The sequence below is a fragment of the Anabrus simplex genome, chromosome 10, assembly GCF_040414725.1.
Source record: "Anabrus simplex isolate iqAnaSimp1 chromosome 10, ASM4041472v1, whole genome shotgun sequence".
Taxonomy (NCBI): domain Eukaryota; kingdom Metazoa; phylum Arthropoda; class Insecta; order Orthoptera; family Tettigoniidae; genus Anabrus; species Anabrus simplex.
Window position 1 is genome coordinate 14987764 of NC_090274.1, and position 19346 is coordinate 15007109.

Here is a 19346-nt window from a genome sequence, read left to right on the forward strand (position 1 = left end):
AGCATGGGACATGTGGAGGACTTATAAACCTTTACGCTACATATGAACAACATCAGCCCTGTGATCAGCTGGGGTGGTCCCTCATTGATCGAGATATCATTACTTAAGAATGGAGGCCTCGTATCTTATCGTTTTTATGAAATACTGTTTTATCACATTGCTGTGGCTATACAAAGCCTCTGGATCGTTCCGTGGAGACAACGTAACAGAACATCCAATATAATTGTTTAAAATGAACCAACACTGTCATCTAATAATTTACGACACTTGTCTAAAGATACCTTGTAAGTACAAACAAATATCTTACAAACAATAAAATTAATTTTTTTGTACTGATCAATATGATGATTTTATCAAACTGAATTCTAAACTTGTCTTGACACCCCCACTTCCCCCGAAAATTTCAACTGTAGGACAGTCTTTTCACTCACACATAAACTGAGTACCTGCAATGTGGCAGATGGCACAATGTAATCAGAAGTCCACTGCTAAATGGTTATAGCATGCTGGCCTTTGGTCACAGGAGTCCCGGGTTTGATTCCTGGCAGGGTCGGGAATTTTAACCATCACTGGTTAATTCTGCTGGCATTAGGGTTGGGTGTATGTGTAGTCTTAAATCATCGTTTCACACTCATCAAGATCGACAGGTCGCCTACCGCCGTCAAATCAAAAGACCTGCACGTGGCGAGCTGAACATGCCCTCGAACACTCCCAGCACTAAAAGCCATAGGCCTGCAACATTTCTTTTTCTTTACTCTGCTATAAAATCAGGGTATTGTTACATGAGAGGTCTCCACTCATAAACAACGATACAGAGTGAAATTTAATTTTCTTACTTAGCACATATAAAATTTGAAGTCCTGATTTGTATCATATTACCAGTAAATCTACAAAAAAATTACCTCACTTATTGTGGCATGGTTTTTCACTGTTATTGCTTAATACAATCACATTTTTTTCAGCCCTGAAAATGATTAAGAAATTAAGTTCTCTACCAAATCCTTAGCCAGGCCAGTCGTTGCCGGTGCGTCATGCGTGCAACGTGACCAGGAACACTTATTTACATTTCTTATGGTGGGAATTACAAATGTACTAAAGTGACAAAAATATGCTATCTAGGTTTCTACGACATGGACTAGGGCTTTGGAATAATGGCGCAATAAACAGGAAAACGCGCTAGAGAGGTACGTCTTGAACAATTTCGACTGTTATTGTTTTATTATTCGAAACGAATATTATATTAATCAATTGAAGTATTAAGTAACATAGCAAGTTTTACCAATAATAACTACTGTTCCTTATTTCCAATTACAATACATGATTTAGAAGAGCTGAATATTACAAGGCAACAAATTGCAAATAGAGGAGAGAAAAGATTGTGAAGAACAAACATATAAGATTTAACACATTGAGCAGGTGAAGTTAGATCTTATGGAGCATTTTAGAGCGTTTTCACAGTTTTATACAAAAATAACTGATAACCTGGATTCAGCAATGTTTGAGCTACGCTTGCATACCTTTATTTTCAAAACTGGAGCATAACCGCTAACTTTTATAAATAAATTTTAGAAACCATTTTTCTACTTTCAATTTTTTTTTAAATTTTTGCAGTATGTTGAAAACATCAAAAGTTAAATATTTGCACACACCATGATATATTTATGAAACACAACATATATACCAATCATTGAGAAATGAAAAAATTACATTAATTGTGGAAATTGGCTCTAGTCGTCAGCCGCGCAAGACCATGCGGCTAAGAAGCGGCCTCGGTAGTACCAACTTAGTGTCATAATAGAATTAGGTTCTGACAATGTGTTGCTATCTCATCTAATTTCAATGAACTACAAGCACTGTGGAATCTGTTCCAGCACTCCGCTAACGTTTGTAATACGTTGAAGCGGATATATAAGCACAAGAACTCAAAGCCATACGGCGTATGTCGCACGTCTTCAAAGCGTTAAACTAACAATTTTGCAGCAAAAACAGTCTGTTATATCTGATGAAGAAAGGGCAGCAGGTCGGAAAAAATGAAGTGGTTTTGGGAGAGGAGGAAGAATATGACGAAAGTTAAATTCCTGGTTAATTGTTTGAAGGCTTACATGTATATGGTATGATTTAAGTGCTCCAATAGGGGTATAAAATATGTAAATATAAATATGGATCACTGTATGCATCTGGGAAAGGAACAGACAAGTGTCAAATCAAATCGGAGAGAACTTGCATGACATCTAAATAAGTTACATGGATGATGCTAGTTATCAATACATCCAGTGGCATAAAAATTGCATAAAAATTTCTGTTATACTGAAATAAATGAGTACCTATTATGCAGACAAATATGTTAAAACAAACATTAATCACCACAGAGTGCAGGGTTCTGACTAATTAGAGTACCATAATCCATACTCACATAGGTTCTGCTGAGTCAGGTTGAAGAACGGGGCCACCCCTCTGTCAGGGTCACACACGATCACGGTAGGCATGGACATGATGTCCTGCTCAGTGAGGTGCTGCCGGTGGTGGGAGGCCTCCAGAGACGTGCTCACCGAACACAGTTCTTGCGAACTAGGTATCGTAACCATGACCACGGGCATAGAAGTCTTGGGTTCGGAACTTTGAACCGGTAACACCATGGGCATCTCGGTCGATATTAACACAGCGGGAGGGTTATCCGCAGGCTTCTTCGCCATGACTGCATCTACCAAGCAAGGCTTACCGAGGCTGCTGCTCACAAATGGCGTGCTTGCACCGAGGTCGTCTGTTTGTTTGTCACTCACACACGAATCCACTTTAGCACTTTCCTTGCTCGCTGTCGGAGCAGCACTATCGTCCTGCTCCGAACTAGTGTTCACACACCGACTAGGAGTTCTCTTCTCTCGGATAACGTCACTACTGCTCCTAGGTGAAACTGTACTGGTATTTTCAGTGCTTGAGTTCACAGTCTGTGCTGTCGCAGAACTCTTACTTCTATGCGGAGACAGCTGCCGAGCGCCGTCTGGAGTGTGGTGGGACAGTGCGGAACCCTTACTTCTATGGGGAGATGCTTGCCGAATGCCGTCTGCTGTGTGGTGGGGGAGGGCGTCCACAATGAACTGGATAGCAAGAGCGTTTTGGTCGTCCAGAGAACAAACCGGCTTCTTTGTGTCCTTGGTAGACAAAGGACTGCTTCCTAAAAAACAAAACGATTTATTTTTGTTATGTTCAGTATGACAGGAATAACAAGATGGCAAACTGACAGCTGTTAAAAGGAAAAGTATACACTAACAAGAGAAGAACTAAAGGAGAACACTAGGCAAAGTGAGATTCTTCAAGTATTTAAAAATCTACGTAGTAAGTACCGAACATGTTCAAGAGCAGAAAGACATCACCCTGAGCATCTATTTTAATGTCAGGTAAGATTTTAGTCTCTTAGTTATACCAGAAACAACTTTCTACGACTGTTATTTGACATTTTATCTGCCAGCAGACAAGCCTGGGTGGTGTTCCTGCACAGTTATAAAATAAAGACCCCCGTAGATCCCTGTATCCTGACACTAAACTTATTCCGTACCTGAAGTGTTGAGTGAGTCCCTCTTCTGCTTGGAGCTGCTCCTCAATCGTTGTTTAAGAGGCACCTCCCTACTGGGACTCTTCACGTTCTGTTCGTCCTCTTCCTGCTGGTGAACTTCACTAGGGGTCTTGCTCTGAATGTCCTCATCTGCGACTGTTTCTGACAAACCACTGGCGTCCTCTGTCTCGCTTTCTGCTGCTGCAGGACTGGGGCTTCCTTCGTCTTCAACAGGACCTGATAAGAACAGTAAAAAATTGGTAAGCTGTTCATAGGCTGCAGGGCAATATCGAACAGACGTCCATTATATGGCTATCCATGCCCAAGACAAATTATAAGTTAAATTAAACAGAATTATTACAAACTAATTACAAATTAAACGACATTTCCAACAAATGCAGTAATTTGGGCAATATGGCTAACCTCAACATGGGATGATGAGGAGCATCGGTGTTCTCCCCAGGATCTTTTCAATGGGCGGACCGCTCTGCGAACATAACCTAGATATGTGCTAGTTACATAATAATAATACATATTTGAGTCATTGGGTGCTCCAAATGAATATGTAAATACTGTAAACAAACTCGTTTAAATGATAAATCTTCATTACTGTCAGCATACTTGTGTTTCGCTTGACTATCATGTAGCACCGTGCGCAAGCAATGTCTGGATTAGCGCAGAATCGCATGCAAGCACCCAATTTTGCGGGACATCACAAACTCCTTTGGCACTCCACAGCAACCGAGTGGAAAGCCCCAGTGTTACGTAATTATGAATGAGCAGTGCAAAACTAGAAGTTCAAAATTCTCAGCTATGTCTTGTTCGTGATAACAACACTAAAATAGTTCAGTTTTGCAGTTAATGTTTACCTGTCTGATATTATTATTATTATTATTATTATTATTATTATTATTATTCAGTCCAAGATTTCTTTTAAATTTCTTTTTCTTTTTTACAAGTTGCTTTACGTCGCACCGATACTGATAGGTCTTACGGCCGCACTTCAGCAACTGTAGCTATCGAGCTCGGTCAGACCGAGATCAACAGACAAACCATGGGAAGAGTGATTTCAGACAAGGAGAGAAAATCAAGATCCGAGAGAACGAAGAAGTACTGAGCTGAGAGAAAGTCGAAAAAACCCATTGTACAATTGACTAAAGTGGTCCAATGAAGGCCATAAAATGTAAAATAAAATAAATAAATAAATAAATACATAAATAAATAAATAAATAAATAAATAAATAAATAAATAAATAATTAATATTAATGCCCTGAGGGGAATAAATAGAAATGCTATGAATTTAATTTTTTTACGAGGTACTGTATTTATTCGTTTACTTTTTGAGACAAAGAAAATGAAAAATAAATCTTGCATACAAGACCCTCCTAAATGTTATTCATCAGAGAAGAACGACGACTCCACTTCGAAGCAGGTACAAGCCTCACTGCAGTTCTGATGACATCACACAAATTTGTGAATAGTTTCGTCCGTACGACCCACGCAATGCAAACACACGTCAATGTCACGCGGGGCATCTGTGTTTCGTAGTTAAGAAATGTCTGCCTCCGTAGCGTACGCCTAATGCAGCTCTGATGACGTTGCACAAATAAGCGAGTAGTTTTGTGTCCGACCCACGCAATGCAAGCGCACACGAGTCATGCTATAATGTCTGTTTTCTGTAGTCAAGAATGTCCGCCAGAGTAAAGGTTAGCACAAATAGCTGCCGTTCTCGGGGGCCTGAGTTCGATTCCCGGTACCGTACTCCAGAGATTAAGAATGGCAGGAAGGTTGATATGCGGTAAAAATGGTGCATGCAGCTCCCCTCTATTGGGAGCATGCCTAAAAAGAGCTGCATCACCTCGGGATGAAGAAACAGATTTACTTTAGTTAAGCAATATTCACGGTTGTTGCTATTAATATAGCAGGCGAGCTCATTAACGAAGCGATCGTTCAATATCTCTTAACTCGTGTCAATATACGTAATTTTTGGAGAGAAGTAGGTTTAAAACGGGATCAAAACAATCCAATCATAACTATTGTCTTACTTGCCAAGGCACCAAATAAGAAGAAGAAGAAGAACAACAACAACAATAATAACAATTTTATTAATTTTACGTCCCCGCTAACTACTTTCACGATTTTCGGAGATGCCAAACAAAAGATACTATGCATTAATTAAAAACATGGAAACAACGAACGCTTGAAATTAAACATTATGATAATAAAACGCATTACCACAACACCTGTAGATATCCATAAATGCAACAAGCTTTCTTGTTTCTTATTTTTATTCTTTCCGTTGTGGAACTTCTAGCACTATCTGGGCACTCGATAACATACCTAACCTAAACAATGCGGTATGTCTTATTTCAATTTCAGCTGTTTAGGTAAAACCTGATGTGAGAAATGTAACAAGCATGAAATATACTTAAAAATATAGGTCTGGCTATTAACAGCCGCAGTTATCCAAAGAATGCTTCAAATCATTATGCATTAGATTCGGAAACACAACTCGTAACATACGCTAGTTATCAGCTGATGTGTTTGCATGCTTTCTACAGCACGGCTTTATTCGGAAGGGGTGGCTTCTGCTACACATACACCAGCTGGGAATGACGGAGACCATCTCCAGAAACCAATTGAGAATAGATTCTCACTTTTTGGACTCTACAGTCAAGAACGTTCTCAATGGCAGTGAAGATGAGATCATTTGGAATGACGATACGCCAGTAGTAGGGATGTTGGCGGCACAAGACGATGATAATTCAAATGAAAGCCATGATCAAGTTTACTGCTCAACTGAGAAACAAATGACTGGCCATTAAGTTCTTTTGATTAATATTGCCTAATATGATAATAAGATACCCTTATCTGTTTTTTCTTCGGGGTCGAGTATGAATTGAGACGAATCTTCGTAGCGAGTTTTTACGACCGAATGCCCTTCCTGATGTAAACCTCACCAGAGGAATTAATGAGATGAAATGAATGACATGATAAAAAGAGTAACTAAAACTGACTATATTTACTTTATATGCAAGACTAAATGTCATGTGTTCACCATTTATTAATAATAATAATGTTATTTGCTTTACGTCCCACGAACTACTTTTTCGGTCTTCGGAGACGCCGAGGTGCTGGAATTTTGTCCCGCAGGAGTTCTTTTATGTGCCAGTAAATCTACCGACATGAGGCTGACGTATTTGAGCACCTTCAAATACCACCGGACTGAGCCAGATGCGAGCCTGCCAAGTTGGGGTCAGAAGGACAGGGCCTCAACTCTCTGAGCCACTCAGCCCGGCCCACCCTTTTATTGCCTTTTAAATTTAGAAATACTGCCTTCCAATGAAAATAGCCAGTAAGTAAAAACAGCATTTCAAGCCCGGCTACTCATTTCTGCTACCTGGCTGGCGAAAATTTCTGGGGAGGACACTGAGCATGAGATGAGGAGTCCATGAACAAGCAGGCAGTGAGAATATAGAGACAGTTGATGTTTGTCCAGGCATCCTCTTGACATCAACCTGCCATTACATGTTCCTCTCTATGTGTATATGACTTTGGCCAACATCTTGAATGCGATGACACTTGGCAATACCCGGATCGACTCGAGTCGAAGGTGCGAGTTTCAACATTCATGCTTAAGGTGAGGACACCTGTCCACTTCCCAAAGGATTTCAATTTTGCCTTCATCAGTAAGCAATTTCACAATTATGTGTGTATCCATAACTAGAATATCACGAGACAAATACTGTATGTACCATGCTGGTAAACTTCTCAAAATTCTCTTAATCCATAGGTAGGCTACCATGCAACAAACGTTCACAACCCTTCACTGTACCATTCAACACAGAATAAACTTTCAAGTTTCAACCATGTTATCGGGTTCTCTTCTTTTTCTCAATCTATTATTTTCATTTTCTTATCTCCTTCTTCCTCTGAGCAGTCATCCTCATTATAAAGTTTTTCAAAATACTTTGCCATCACCTTCTGAAGACCCTTTTCGTCATGTACTATGGATCCATCTTCTCTCTCTAATGCCTGGATTTTTTATTTTCGATTTTATTACTCTGCATACTAGTTTCTGATTTCCTCGACTACCTTGCTCAATTTTGTTGGTAAACTCTCCCTAACATTTCTCCTTTTCTTCCTTGATACTCCTCTTTACTTGTAGTTTCAATCTTTTGTATTCCACATGTAACCTTTCTATCTTATTCTCATCCCTCTGATTCGTTTTTTGATTTCCTTTATCCATTTCTTTCTTCACCTTGTTCCTTTCTTTTTTATTTTGTCTGCCCACCACTGTGTCTCCTTTCCCCTCAACCCTTGCTTTTGTTTTTATCCATACCTCAATTGCTGCTTCCACAAATGTCTGTCTTAAATTGCCTCACTCACCTTCTCCCCTTCGTTTTTCCGTGTTAGGCAACTTCCTTTTTATACAATCTTGGAATGCCATTCTTTTATCCTCCTCCAATTTCCAAATCCTGATTTTTGGTTTCTTCTTCAATACAATTTTAGGGATTTTTACTTGTTTTAATTCCACAATTAATAATCTATGATCACCCTCCATACTTTCACTGGGGATTATCTTCGTATTCATGACGTAACTTCCTCATTCTCAGTCTGTTATTATAAAATCGATGAGTGTTCCATACTGTCCATCCCAACTATATCGGCTGATCTTATGGCTATTCCTCTTCATAAACCATGTGTTCTTTTATTATCCGGATATTTCTGATAAAAAAGTCCAACAGTTTCTCTCCATCTTCATTTCTATCGCCATACCCATGTGGGACAATTAAAATGAAATAACAAATAACGTAGTTCAACCTATTCAATACAAGTAAATAAGAAATGTAGTGTTACATTCCTATTTAATTATAACCAGAAGCGGTACCGGTTTCGACCCCAATCTGGGTCGTCATCATCATCATCATCATCTCCAACAATGTGTGTTTCCAGTTCATTGAGGAACTCTTCTTATTCTTCCACACTACATCCTGTCTGTGGAGCATACACCTGTACTATCTTCAGCAGTTCCTTGTTTACATGTATGTTCATTAGCTGCCTCTGTGGATCAGCGGTAGAGTGTCGGCCTCCGGATCCCAAGATAGCGGGTTCAAACCCGGCAGAGGTAGTCGGATTTTTGAAGGGCGGAAAAAAGTCCATTCGACACTCCATGTCGTACGATGTCGGCATGTAAAAGATCTCTGGTGACACATTTGGTGTTTACCCGACAAAATTAATTAAATCTCAGCCATAGACGCCCAAGAGAGTTTCGGTTTACTCGGTCTGCCATCTAGTGGGGGCCTAGAGTAAAACGGAACGTCGAAATTGACGAGCAGACAGCCAGATGGCGTCAAATTGAAATGTCTGCACACGGTAGCTGAGGCCATACGATTATTATTATTATTATTATTATGTATGTTCATTCATATCCTAAAGGCAAGGCCTTGTCGCTGCAACCACATTTGTCTCTCATCTGCTGAGCGTTTCAGATCAACATATTTTTTTAAAATTCAGCCTGTCCATCACGGAATCCAGATACTTCTTCCTCGGTCTTCCTCTTCCCTTCTTACCCAGAACTTTTCCTTCCATCAGAGTCGTGAGGAATGTGTTATTACATAAAATCAGCTTCATGGTCCGTATCGCACTTCAATAGATTTACAATTAAGTATTTATTTATTTTCCACCTAGTCGATACAATGATTGCTTAAGGCAATTTTTAATGGTCAAAAGTGGTACATGTTTCGTATATTATCAACATCTTCAGCCACATAACACTGTTTAGATGAAAAATATATAAAATTGACAAAGTATTGCTTTAGAGGAAGTGTCCTTAAAATGTTATGTTAATTTTAAGGACACTTCCTCTAAAGCATTACTTTGTCAATTTTATATATTTTTCATCTAAACAGTGTTATGTGGCTGAAGATGTTGATAATATACGAAACATGTACCACTTTTGACCATTAAAAATTGCCTTAAGCAATCATTGTATCGACTAGGTGGAAAATAAATAAATACTTAATTGTGAATCTAAGGAATGTGTTATGTCGAAGTGTGTGGCCAAGGAATTTGGTTTTCCTCTTTTCTACAGTGTTTATCAATTTCCTTGTTTCGTTTATTTCCTTAAGGACCCTATTGTTTGACTTTTTCTCTATCCAACTAATTTTCAGCATCCTCCTCCATATCCACATTTCCACTGCTTCCAGGCGTTTTATATCCTGTTTTGCTAAGACCCATGTTTCGCAACCATACAACAAAACACTCCACACAAACATTTTGGCAAATTCTTTCCTAATTTTAATGTTAATGTTCCTGCTTGTCAAAAGCTGCTTCTTGTTACTGAAGGTACATGTATGTGCATTATTATAATTCTTAATGATACCCTGACCTAATAATTTATGGTGAACAGCCGAGGATGGCTGCAATGAACAGCCGAAACTAGTACTATTCAATGATATAAACTATGTATCGATAAGGTGGAAGCATAAATTAAAATTTGTATGAGAGTAATGTTAGATTATATATTCAAAGTAAATGCAGAAATACGCAAACCCGAACAAGAGCAAACCTACAAGAATAAAACATGTGTCTTTTCTCCTTCAAAGTTGTAGGCTCCCTTCTTTTACAGTCCTTGCAGATAGGCAGTATGTGTTGACCACCGATCAAATGCGCGAACAGAGTGTTTACATAAAGTAAACTCGTGTCCTCATCCTGAGGTGGTGCAACTGTTTTCAGGCACACCCCCATTGGAGGTCAGCTGCATGTACCATTTCAACCACATACCAGCCCTCCTGCCAGTTTTAAATTCCTGGCAGTACCGGGAATCGAACCCGGACCCCCGAGGACGGCAGCTAATAACACTAACCGTTACGCTACAGAGGCGGACAGTGTTTACATGATATGTGGGTAGTTAAGAGCAAATAGACAGACCTTAAAGTGAATCATGATCTGCAAATATTAACAAGAGACACTTAAAGTAGGACACAAATGCATCAGTCAACAATTCTGCTGATTAAAAAAAGTGTGATCATGTGCTCATTTTCACAATGGTCATTAAGTGCGATGCTGACTGGTGTTTTCGGAGAAAATGGACTAGTAGAGAGAGTGAACACAGAACAGAGTGAAAGAAAGAAAATTTTTGCAATTTTCACCTTTGAACGTATTGAAATAGACGTTATCTTAGTGTACTGGTTACGATGGAGATGTACACTGACCAAGAATTGAAGAAATGCTTTCTATGTAGTTATGAATTTTAGGACTTTGAAAACAAAAAAAGTGCCTGTATATGTGTATTTTTAAGTCTTGGTTTACTTTTCTTATGTGCATAAAGGTGACAATTGCAGATGCTGGTGGTTTCATTAGCACAGTCCCACTGATGAATGGTTAGTGATAACACTCGTCTTGGGACAGGTTAGAGATCAAGGGTTCAACAGGAAAAGCAAGAAATTCCAGCTGTTGATATTCTAACATCCAGTTTTCTATTTCATAAAAATGCTACAAAATGGCAAAATCTCCCATGTGCATGCACGACTGTTGATCGTCTAACCTTAAAAACAAATGCCCCAAAATCATTCTATTTAAAATTTTACTAAGGAGTAACTTATGTCTACCCAAACATCAGTTTTACAGGAACTTTTGACAATTCCATAATTTGTATCCTACAGCCAACACACATGGACCTAGCAATTTACATTAACCATGAGTTACCTGGAATCTTATAGCTTGTTAAATCAGCTGAGGTTAAGAATCAAAAAAAATATTCTCTCCAGCTGAAGATACTGTAAACTATAAAATCACTGGACCTAGCAGTTAATTCAGCTGAGGGTGAGTATGAGCAAAAATATTCTCCAGCTGAAGTTTCTGTAAATGATAAAATCCTTGACATTAGCAGTTTCTATAGTTTTAAACATTGTTGTCTCTGTAGTAATTATTGTTACATTTAGTTTGCCAGACTATATATACCAAGTCTGGTTCTACATCCTACATAGAAAGGAACATATACAATGATTAACACAACAACAGGTCAGTATGTAAAGACAAGACAAAGACAATCTCCTCATCAACTAAACGCATTTCTTCACAACCACAATGAGCTCAACTCTACTTCCCAGATGTATCAGAAGAGCAGACATCATGACAGTCTTGATGTGGAAACTGTGGAACAAGAAAAAAGGTGGATAGAGATAGGAAAATGGAAGAGGCAAAAATTAACCCTTGACTGCTGACGTGAGGTTCCTGGGACCGTTCAGCCCAGAATTTTCTGACCTTCACTTGCATCAATGGTCTTAAAAATCTCTTTCTCTGCCTAGCTTCCTAACTTCCAGTCTTCTCTGTGTTCCCATCATGATCAAAGCTGCCAGCATACCTGCCAACTTTACAAAACCAAAAAATCAGGAGATGCAATTCGTCAAAACTGCTTATTCTACATGTCTTGCACAATACAGGAGTACAATGGTATCTTCTTCTTCTTCTTGTTTTATGATCACATAGGATCACTTTAGTCAGTCCATCATTCAGGTCTCTTTGAAAGGGATTGTTCGGGCTTTATGGTCCTCCCAGTACGTCTTCAGACGCTCCGATCTTCGTGCCCTTTCCTCGCTTGAAAATATGCGTGTTGCAGGTTTGTTTCACGTAAAGGTAAAGCGGTGTTTTGAATTTTGTATTCAATTTTATCTTATTTGTGGTGTCTTCTGTTGTAAGGCCTGTTTCCTTCAAATCCTCTCTTACTTCTGATCCATTTATATCCTGTTGTGGTATTTTTTGAGACGAGATTGTGTTGTACTAGTTGTTTCAGAAGTCTCGAATCCTGCATCCTCACGATATGTCCAAAGAATCCCAGTCTCCTCTTACGCATAGTGTACTGTGGTACATATTATAACACTTATTGTCTCAAAACCCGACTGTTGGTATACGAGGCTACAAGGCTAAAAATTACACACCTCTATTCCCTCACAGGAAGTATGTGGGTGAGATGATCGGTCTCTGATAAGCCTTCCGAAAATAGTACGAACTCCTGCTCCACATGTGTGAATAAGTCATGCACTTAGATGCCATTACTTAGCAAATGCATAGATTAACCCTTATAGGACCAGCTGATGATATATTGTCAGTGACAATCGTTGCGAGAAAGACTAACTGACGATATATCGTCATTGGTCACGCTGGCTAAAACGACCACCTGGCGATATTTAGTCAATGGAATAAAAGGATATCTCTAGGCCAAATATTTAAACACATGTCCTGTGCAAGCTCTCAGCCTTCCTCCAATTTGAGGAATGCACCTCGCAGAAGACCAGGTGAAACACTTAAAATACTAGCACTTGAGGAATTTTCTAGAACTCAGCTCAGCTGAAACAAGTGTGAACAGAATGATGATAGGAAAGTTCACTGAAGGGTTGAGTTGAGGACATATGATTATGATGAGTGCTTGACATCCAAATCTTTACTTGTCTTGCACTGAATTTCAGCAACACACACTTTCTTCATAAATTTTATCTATAATACATGTCTTGCCTTAACTAATATTGATTTTGACTGATGATGGTCTCTAGTAAGACCGAAACTAGTTTCAACCTTTTTAAGATTACAACAAATAGTATTAAATAGCTTGAAACCTTATGTGTTGTTTTACACGATACTGCTCTTCAATACGGATTAATATGAAATTTATTTATTACCCATGAAGTGTAGACATTCGCATTGAATGGGGTATATGGATTATGATCCTGTGCCGTCAAAAATTATACTGATGAACCCATGTTTTGGAAACAAAGAGACTCTTATGTTACAAAATTATCAGAAGAGCCTTTTAATATGCACCGTAGTGATGGCTGATAAATAACGTAACAGGTATTTTTAACAAGTACGCGCTTGTAACGGTTACAGCATGTAACGGTTACAGGAGATATCCAGTTACTGAAATAACTGCAACTCGACAATACTCGGATAAACTCGGTTAACACCGGCAGCGCGTGGCCGTACTCCCCAGCAGTAACCGCCTCTATATAGTAACTAGTATTTTACTCTCACAGCGAATTTTTATCCTCACGGAAGCTCGGCAATACTCGGATGAACTCGGTTAACACCGGCAGCGCATGGCCGTACTCGCTAGCAGTAACCGCCTCTATTAACTAGTATTTTATTCTTAACGCGGATTTTTATCCTCACAGAAGCTCGGCAATCCTCGGATGAACTCGGTTAACACCGGCAGCGCGTGGCCGTACTCGCTATCAGTAACCACCTCCATTAACCAGTATTTTACTCTTAACGCGGAATTTACTGACCAGCATTGAGTTGTAATCATGCATTGATATCGTCAACATTATGAAGAGGGCAAAGACGAGCTTTATATGGTCATATTTTTCCGTAATAGATAGCGAGTTCGCGAAAATGTTCTGTGTGCGGGAAGAAATGCTCTTACAAGTTTTCCATATCAAATTTAAAAAAGCACGTGGAAAGGATTCATCCAACAAATAATTTAAAAATAGCAGTACCAGCAGTCGAGTTAAGTATTTTTAGGTAAACCAATTTCGTTTTCATACTCTTTAATGTAAGCAGGCATGGTAAAACTGGGGCAAGTGCATAAAGCGTTCTATAGGTTTTGTATCTCTCTCCCTCTCTTTGCTCAGTGTTTCGGAATCCAATTTAAGAGATTCATGCCAGTAAATTAAATAAGAAAAGAACCTCTTTTCAGGATGAAATACCGCAACCCCGGTGTCTCTCAAAAACCCGTAACAGTTGAAAAAAGACTATAACATATAATTATATTATAATTGTTACTTATTAATTATCCATGAACTAACTCAACGGCCGCTTCCTTCCCACTCCTAGCCCTTTCCTATCCCATCGTCGCCGTAACACCTATCTGTGTCAGTGCGACGTAAAGCAAAATTTTAAAAGAACATACCCGGCTCCGCAGAGAAACGGGCCAGTGGTTGAACAAAGAGTACAGTTATTTAAGCTTGCATTTCGCATTCATTTGTATTATTCTTATGGGTCTATTATGTGGAATTCATTTTGTTGTATTTTTGTTACTATATTATTAAAAATTTAAGTTCCTATTTAGCAGTTGCCTTGGTTTTTCTCTAAATATGTACGGAGCAAGTGGCCTCGTGGCATGGTCCACGTAGCTATCAGCTTGTATTCGGGAGATAGTGGGTTTGAACCCCACTGTCGGCAGCCTTGAAGATGGTTTTCCGTGGTTTCCCATTTTCACACCAGACAAATGCTGGGGCTGTACCTTAATTAAAGTTACAGCCGCTTCCTTCCCACTCCTAGCTCTTCCCTCTCCCATCGTCGTCGTAAGACCTATCAGTGTCGGTGCGACCTAAAGCAAAATTGTATTGTTTCTCTGAATATTTACTTAAGCTATTATTTTGTATTCATTTGCCTCTTATATTATTTAGGGCAATATTCTGTTGTATTTTTAATTATTGTAATTACCGTATTGTTAAAACATAAAGTTCCTATTCAGCACTTGCCTCAGCTTTTCTCTAAATAATTGTTTATATGTGCCTTTTACATTCATTTTACAGTACAGTTCTCTGTTATTAAGTAGGATTCCTTTTTTGGTAATTTCGTTCTTTTTCAAAATGATCGACTTAATATATTTCTCCATGGATGTCGGTTGTACAATGGAGACAGAAAATAGTACGTAAGAGGAAATTACGAAACTTAACTTACCCTACTTGCGTGTACCTTGCAGACGTTACAGACAGGAAGAGATATTTCCATGAAAATTGTGGCTGGGAAATAACTTAACAAGGATCTTTTACCAGTACGCGATTGGAGCTTGTTACGATTACAGGAAATACTCAGTTACTGAAATAACAGGGGCTCGGCAATACTCGTGTGTACTCGGTTAACGAGGCCAGTGCGCGGACGAAGTCGTGACCAGTAACTGCCTCCCGTAACTAGTATTTTTACTAACTAGTATTATAATATCTAGTTACTGAAATATCAGCGGCTCGGCAATACTCGTGTGTACTCGGTTACCGTACCGAGGGCACCGCGCTCTGGCACGTCACAGAAGCTCGGCAATACTCGGATGAACTCGGTTAACACCGGCAGCGCGTGGCCGTACTCGCTACTCGCTAGCAGTAACCGCCGCTATTAACTAGTATTTTACGCTTAACGCGGATTTGACTGACTAGTATTGAATTGAGTTGTTTCTGTGCTTTGATATTTGATATTGTCAACGTTATGAAGAGGGCAAAGACGAGCTCTATGTGGTCATATTTTTCCGTAATAGATAGCGAGTTCGCGAAATGTTCTATGTGCGGGAAGAAATGCTCTTACAAGTCTTCCATATCGAATTTAAAAAAGCACGTGGAAAGGATTCATCCAACAATTAATTTAAAAATAGCAGCGCCAGCCGTCGAGATAAGTAAGTAATTTTTAAGCAAACTTATTTTGTGTTCATACTCTTTAATGTAAGCAGGCATGGTAAAACTGGGGCAAATGCATAAAGTGTTCTATAGGTTTTGTATCTCTCTCCCTCTCTTTGCTCAGTGTTTCGGAATCCAATTTAAGAGATTCATGTCAGTAAATTAAAGAAGAAAAAACCTCTTTTCAGGATGAAATACCGCAACCCCGGTGTCTCTCAAAAACCTATACTGGTTGAAAAAAGATTAGAACATAGAATTATGTTATTATTATTATTATTATTATTATTATTATTATTATTATTATTGGGCTTGTTTTATGTCTCACCAACACAGACAGGTCATATGGCGACAATGGTATAGGGCAGGGCTAGGACTGGGAACACCGAGCTCGATAGCTGCAGTCGCATAAGTGCGGAGAGTATCTAGTATTCGGGAGATAGTAGGTTCGAACCCCACTGTCGGCAGCCCTGAAAATGGTTTTCCGTGGTGTCCCATTTTCACACCAGGCAAATGCTTTCCTGTCCCATCGTCGCCGTAAGACCTATCTGTGTCGGTGCGACGTAAAACAACTAGCAAAAAAAAAGGACTGGGAAGAAGGTGACTGTGGCCTTAATTTGTTTTGTGTGAAAATGGAAAAGCACAAGAAAACATTTTCAGAAATGCTGACAGTGGGGTTCGAACTCTCAATCTGCCGACCACGTGCCCTAAACCCAGTAGCCATCTCGCACAGTATATTATTATTATTATTATTATTGTTATTGGTATCTGCTGATATTACCTGTAAGTATCGAAACTGATATTGTACATACTGTATATATATCACTGATGAGATATTTTGTACCTCAAAATTACATACGCACTTGCCTCGGCAGTCTTAATTCATTTAGTGCTGCACAAATACAGCTGTTGTAAACATGTGTCCCATACTGGTGGGACATATGTGCAGTCCAGCAATTAAATGGTATAACTGCATGCAATAATAGTGATAAGATTATTGTAGACTACGGTACCAAAATTTCCAAGTAATTTCAACTTACTATTTCCGTTCTGACGACGTGTCAAAATACAACTTCAGATGTTTCAGCATACAGTTACCCTCTCAAATTATTATTATTATTATTATTATTATTATTATTATTAGTAGTAGTAGTAGTAGTAGTAGTAGTAGTAATATGCCATTATATCATCGTCATCATTTGTTTAGATTCGTCGAGTTCGATTGGGGATATTGTTAACTGCCGTGATGAAGATCCGTGCAACCTGCAGGCACCACAATCATCCAGTAATGTAGCCAGAATTGAGCAGACGCAGAATCCGAAGCAGAGTACAATGACTTCGTTCGTGACCAAGAAGATTAATGCAACTCAAAAGAAGATTATCGATGACAACCTTCTCGCACTGTTTACCGAAGACTTCCAGCCATTTTCCATTGTTGAGGACAAAGCTTTTCCGAGATTTGTGAAATCGCTAAATCCATCCTATGTTCTCCCTAGTCGTAAGGTAATTTCAAACACTATGTTGCCTGCGGCATATGAACAAAGTCTGACGAAATGCCGGGAGCTGTTGAAGGAAGTGAAAAGTGTGTGCTTGACGACGGACTGCTGGACATCCGGCGCCAACGAGAGTTACATTGCTGTGACAGCGCATTTCATCACGGAACGTTTTGAACTACGGTCTGTCTTATTGGAATGTGCAGCAATGGACACCAGTCACACCGCTGTAAATCTTGCATCAGAACTGAAACGAATTACGGATGACTTTGGCTTGTCAGAAAAAGTGCTGTTGGTAGTAACTGATAATGCTGCCAATATTATGAATGCTGTTTCTTCGCAACTAAAGTGGAAGCATTTTGGGTGCTACGCCCACACTTTAAATCTAGTTGTGGAGAAAGCACTAAACACAACTGGCTTCAGAGAAATTCGCAACAAAGTGAAAACTATTGTTGCCCATTTCAGAAGATCACCTGCAGCTACAGAAAAATTGATGACTTTTCAGAGAAATAATGGTATCTCTAATCCAAAGAGACTGATACAGGATGTTCCTACTAGGTGGAACTCCACTTTGTTTATGTTGCAACGCATATGCGAGATACAGGATGCAGTCAAGAGCTCGATTGCGCTGACAAATCCGAACTTGCCCACTCTCTCAGCGGAGGAGTGGCAGATTTGTTCGGAACTTCTTCAAGTATTGGCGCCATTCGAAGAAGTATCACGAAAGCTCAGTGCTGAGAACTATATAACTGGTAGCCAGGTGATCGTCCTGACACGAGGACTGACGGCAGTATGTAACCATTTGGTAAAGAAAAATTTTCATCGTCTTGTCGTGCAGGTTGCGGAAGAACTGTCAAATGGCGTAAAAGATAGATTTCAAAATATTGAATTCAGTAAAACAATTGCTCTCTGTACATTCCTCGATCCACGCTTCAAACTTCTTGCCTTCGAGAATTCAACTGCTGCTGACAGTATAAAAAAACATACAATAGATTTAGTGGCTCGCAAGTTGAATATGAAACGATCCTCGGAAGCCAGTGTAACTGAAAATGCTACTCACACCAGCAGTAATAGCAACAATCCTCTCTCTGTATGGGCTGTGTTCGATTCCATCAGCGCTACCACTCAGCCTCAAGGTACACCAATGTCTGCTGCAATTGCTGAAGTACAGCGATACACCGAAGAGCGCCTGCTCCCGAGGAACGAAGATCCTCTCATTTGGTGGAGTAAATACCAGCACGTTTACCCGACCCTCGCCAGCATTGTAAGTGAACGGTTTAATGTGGTTGCAACATCGGTACCCTGCGAGAGAATTTTTTCCAAAGCCGGAGCAATCATAAATGAAAGACGTACACGCCTCAGCTCCACGAAAGTATCACAGATCATCTTTTTAAGTGTAAATGGCCACTAATATTGTGTTCAGATCTTCATCGTTTTTAAGCTTGTACTTTGCATTCACTTACAGTGTTCTTATATTACGTAGGGTTAAATTTGTTGTATTTTTATTACTGTTAAAACTTTAAAGTCCATCAGTGCCTTGGCTTTTCTGTAAATACTCACCGTAATTAATGTTGTATCTTGCATTCATTTACAGTATTCTTATATTATGCACGGTTAAATTTATAGTTCTTTTATTTCTATCATGATATTTAGTACTTGTCTTGGTTTTTCTGCGAGTATTTATTTACGTTCGTATTTTTCATTCATTTACAGGAGTCTTAAATTACGTATGGTAACATTTCTTGCATTTTTGTTATGGTAACGTTAAAAGTGTAAGTTCCTATTTAGCACTTGCCTTGGATTTTCTGTAAATATTTATTTAAGCTTGTATTTTGTTTTAATTTTCGGTACAGTACCTGCTGTTATATTTCTTTGGCGTAAAATTCTGTTGTATTTTTTATTGTGGTAACTTCAAG

The 19346-nt window shown here is 39.2% G+C and overlaps 1 protein-coding gene across 1 annotated transcript in view; it reads right to left on the reverse strand.

The window, feature by feature from the left end:
- The window catches only part of LOC136882252 (microtubule-associated protein futsch), a 98153-nt gene that overhangs the window by 44714 nt on the left and 34093 nt on the right, over nucleotides 1-19346 (reverse strand). The window contains exons 8-9 of the mRNA XM_067154804.2: nucleotides 3554-3787; nucleotides 2414-3172 (exon numbers count right to left, since the gene is read on the reverse strand). Of these exons, the coding sequence (XP_067010905.2) occupies nucleotides 2414-3172; nucleotides 3554-3787 (993 nt within the window). The remainder of the gene's footprint in view (nucleotides 1-2413; nucleotides 3173-3553; nucleotides 3788-19346) is intronic.